At 34.7% G+C, this 4660-nt stretch overlaps 1 protein-coding gene across 1 annotated transcript; it reads left to right on the plus strand.

Annotated features, from left to right (window-relative positions):
- Positions 1 to 421: 421 nt before the first annotated feature.
- tm4sf21a (transmembrane 4 L six family member 21a) lies at positions 422 to 3797 on the plus strand. Its single transcript, XM_058776916.1, has 5 exons — positions 422 to 756; positions 1206 to 1271; positions 2005 to 2141; positions 2231 to 2417; positions 3661 to 3797. The coding sequence occupies exons 1-5, from the start codon at positions 580 to 582 to the stop codon at positions 3667 to 3669; spliced, it is 576 nt and encodes a 191-aa protein (XP_058632899.1). The 5' UTR covers positions 422 to 579; the 3' UTR covers positions 3670 to 3797.
- The last annotated feature ends 863 nt before the right edge of the window (positions 3798 to 4660 follow it).

Below are 4660 nucleotides of genomic sequence, written 5' to 3' on the forward strand. Positions count from 1 at the left end.
CACATCCCACACACACCTCTCCACAGTTTGTCATTTATTTTGTGTCAGATCTGACTCAGGCTGCACTCAATGGTTAAAAATGTACTGCAACAAGTTTTATGACAAATAGAGTGATGCTTATAGATCCCAACAAAAAAATAAATTAAATACGTATAAACATAAATCTGTATACATGGGTTATGAGCTGCAATTTTTAAAGCTTGATGTGGTTATTGTAAAACTAGCCTGTGTGAATTCCAGAGATTTCTGGTTTAAAAGGGCTGTATGTAACACTGTACGTCGCAAGCACCTAAGAAACAAGAGTAAATAAAACAATAAAATTTTATAGTTTAGGATTTAGATACAGATTCTCTGGACAGGGTGTGGTTACGTGAACTAGATCCCATGGGCTGGTCTTATCTTAACTCAATAAATGACTAGTTGTATTTATAAGAACCTCCGCACTCTGACAGACAGACAGCTTCAGGGTGTGTGTGGGACTCGGAGACCACAAGCAAACGTTTTATCTTGGAGCTTTTTACATTTAATAGTGGAAATTTTACAACTGTTCTCTGACTTCAGGATTAACTCTCTTGCAGCATGTGTACAGGAAAATGTGCGCTTTGCGTCGGGACAGGTCTGTACCCGCTGGCGGTCATCTCCATAATATGTAATATTATGCTGTTTTTTCCTGGCTGGGATGTAAAGTACGCACAGAATCAACAAATTACTGAGGAGGTCAAATACATGGGAGGTCTGGTTGGAGGGGGGATACTGGTAAGTCTGACTTTGTTTAATTGTAAATACTATATATAAATTCTTATTCTATTCATGCATCATATGATAATATATATTGTAGAAATATGATTCTAAGTTTAGTTTGGGGCTTGTCAGTCACATGTTTCTATGATTAAGCTGCCTTTGTAAGAATATGCCAAGGCTTAATTTGATTTGGGAAAGGAATGTAGGAAAGATTTTTGCCTCGTTTTATAAGAAACCATGAGATTAAAAAAAAAAAAAACTGATGTTTCATGGGCAACGCCTATCTTTATGAGCGATTATACTAGAGAGGTATTACAATAGTATCACACCAAATGGGAATCAAAGTGAGTGTAAACAGAGTGACCTTGAAACAAAAATGTAAAGAATACGTTTATTGTGTGTTAAAAGTCAATCCAAACTGTGTCAAATGACAGTGATGAAAATCTAATCTCTCTCTCCTCCAGGTGCTGATTCCAGCGTTTCACATTCACCTGACTGGAAAGCAGGGTTGCTGTGCAAATCGCTGCGGGGTGAGTTAGCTCCAATCCTGACACCAACAGACACTTTATTTTTAGTCTGAAGTTTATAAATATCTATAATCCTTTAGAAATTCAGTTACGAAGAGGATTATCCACTGGATCTTTACAAGCCCAAGAAAAGTGATGCATTTGTCACCTTTAAATAGCTTGATACATACAAGTAAATCATGTTACCGATATGTGTTTCTACATCTGTTGTGAGATCAATATTTTGTGATGATGCTGCATGCTAAGCTAAGGAAGAACTTGTGTTAAAGTTGTGGACCGAGTCTTCTCTTAGCACACTACTATAAATAAATGTATTCAGAATGTAACCGAATACATGTGATGTGAAGAACATATGTCATGTGCCCGTAAGGGTGAAGAACAGACCTGTCTGAAAATACACAGGCGTTCCTCTGTTTTAAGAACATTTATAAAGATGTGACTCATGAGAATGACATGTGGCTTGAAAAATGTGCCCTCATCGCAAGTATTTGCAGAACCTCGACAGTTTTACAGGAATCACTGACTAACAATCTCACTGAACAGCCATGTTCAGCCATCACATTTTTCAGCCATGTTGCTGTGTGATTAGGAAATAGTTCTTAAGATGTCTTCAATATGAACATGTGGAAATTTTAGGCACAACAATTCACAGTAATTGCATGACTGAATTAATTTCTTGTAGATTTGTATTATGTGCTTAAATTAAACCATTCTGATGATGCATTTTCTATTTTAGATGTTCCTGTCCATTTTATTTGCAGCAGTGGGTGTAGTTGGCGCCCTTTACAGTTTCATAGTGGCACTGATGGGTCTAATCAATGGGCCATTCTGTAAACAGTTCCTTCTTATTTGGGGAACTCCCTTCAAAAACAGGTAAGCGACAAACCTCAGCACTTTAGAGCACGTAATGACAATCCTTACTGTTTAGATATGTTTAAATGTGTTTTGTCTGTATCTCTCAGAGAAGAAAGTTACCTTAAGGACCGTAGCACATGGACAACCTGCACTGAGCCAAACAATGTGGTGGAGTTTAATGTGGGTCTGTTCTCAACACTGCTGGTAACCAGCGCTCTGCAGCTCATCCTCTGTGCCATACAGATGATCAACGGCCTCTTCGGCTGCCTCTGTGGAACCTGCAAAGAGAAAGGGGTGAGAGACAGTTGAGAAACAAAAGAGTGGAGAATGAGGAATGCAAAAGGAGTTGTGGCACAATCTAGTTCTAATACATCAGTGTGAAAACACTTTTAAATTTAAAATGAGTACAAAACATGTTCAAAACAATGGACCCTTTTCACAGACTGTGATTTTTTCTATTTTAATCTTTAAAAAAAAAGAAAAAAAAGCTGTTTTATGGCTTAAAATGAACGCTAAAAATAAGAATAGAACATTTCCTGACTTTTCTAAAAAAAACAAGAGTTTTGAGAGAAGAAGGTAAAAGGCAACACAAAACAAATAATGTACCGGTTATGTTGTCATTCCTTTGCTCTGTAACCAAATGTAATGTTTCAATAGGTATAGTTATTTAATAATAACATTAACAGTGAAGCATATCTAACTCTGGGGGAAAAGGCTTAGTATAATAAATAAGTCACCAAAATAAGTCTTCATGTTAAGAATGAATAGTACACAAACACATTTCCAAAACTGTAAAATGTTATTAAAAATAAAGCATTCATGAATTATTTTATGACAAACATTTTACTGTCTTAAGTGCACTCATTTATTTAGTCTATAAGTTCAAATAATAATAATAAATATTATTTTATTATTGTTATATATTTAGGTTGCATATGCATTTAGAAGAAGCTTTTATCCAAAACGACTTAAAAAAGAGGAACAAATGACTCCAAAGTCAGTCACAATGCCAGGTTTATTATACAATAATAATCAAGTGCTAAAATGATCACAAATTAAACAAGATTTTGACGCACATCTTTCTTATTAAATCGTTGTATTCCAACTCGTATCCGTTACAATTTGCTGTAGGCCTATTCCACATAATAATATGCAATAAACCAATATATAATATGATTCGTTAACACGTAGGCTACCTAGGAGCTTGCTGCATGAATCCGTGAGTACAGTTTACAAACCCGTGGGAACGGATTCAAAAACCGAAGGTCTCCGTATAATACCACTGAATGTCGAGATTTATCCAGAGACGCATTTTATCTGCAGCAATTTTAATACTTTATTTTCACCTCTGTTATAATGCCAAAACTTCCATCTTTAATTCAATTAAATAAAACGTGTACAATTGAATTTTTACACTTAAACAGAATTACAGAACACCTAATGCTTTCCTGTTTGCTCTCTACTGTCCTATCCGATAACTATAAAAGTGATGAAAGGAAAATGCTTTTCTCTTACACTTTCTACTGTTATTTTGTAGCCGCTGTAATCCCGACGGCTCCAGGTGCCAGAGAGATCATATCCTCATATCTCGCATCTCATATAACCAGCGCCCTCTTGTGGAAGATTCTATCTGAACATTTGGATGAAATCTTGTTTACCTATTGATGTTTATTGCTGACGTTTTTGGCTTAATACTGTTTTTATAGTAAAAGCTTATAATGACTTCCAGTGAGAATATTTGAATGGAAAATTGCTTTGATTAATGGCATAACACTTGTTTTGTATCTATCTGTATTTTTATAGTTTAGAAATGAAATAAACATACTAAAATATCAATAAAATCCAAAGTGTTTTTGTCAGACTTTAATTCACATTTACACAACATAATTCTCCTCAGAAATATATAATTTTTGTATCAAGTTAATTCAAATCTCTTTAACAACACTTTAAAACAAAATCACATCCTGGTTTTACAAAGTTATTCAGTTTGGTATAGAGTTGGTGTTTAACTATACAAACAGAACTCTTTCAGAAAATGTTATGTCAGAAAATGTAACACTGCTATACTGTACTGTACTGCTGACTTCAGTACATCATTTTTAAATGATCTGAAATATGTTTGTCTGCAATGTAAATGTTCTTTTGTAGAATGATTGAACGCAACAAGCATTTCCTCGCATACAAAAACATCCACATACAATGGGTTCACTTTGACAATCCAAATTTTAAAAGGTTTAGTTCTTTTCAAACATTTTAAATGAATAAGAAACGTTACAAAGTCAAGTGAATAAGACATGTTTATAACTCTCTACTACTTCTAGGTCACCGATCCAGTAACCAAATTTGACAATCACATGAACACAGTTTTCCTTGTTAGAACTGAAGCACAGCATGCTCTGAGGAGCTCAACTTAGAAGCAAAGTTGTCTCAGGATTTTGAACCCCACCATATTTAAAAGTTAAAGAAAAACTTGAAATTATGAGTAAGGCATTCTCTCCCTCACTTGAAATACTAAGACAAAATACAAATATACAAAG

This window comes from Onychostoma macrolepis, chromosome 05 (genome assembly GCF_012432095.1).
Source record: "Onychostoma macrolepis isolate SWU-2019 chromosome 05, ASM1243209v1, whole genome shotgun sequence".
In the NCBI taxonomy this organism is placed as follows: domain Eukaryota; kingdom Metazoa; phylum Chordata; class Actinopteri; order Cypriniformes; family Cyprinidae; genus Onychostoma; species Onychostoma macrolepis.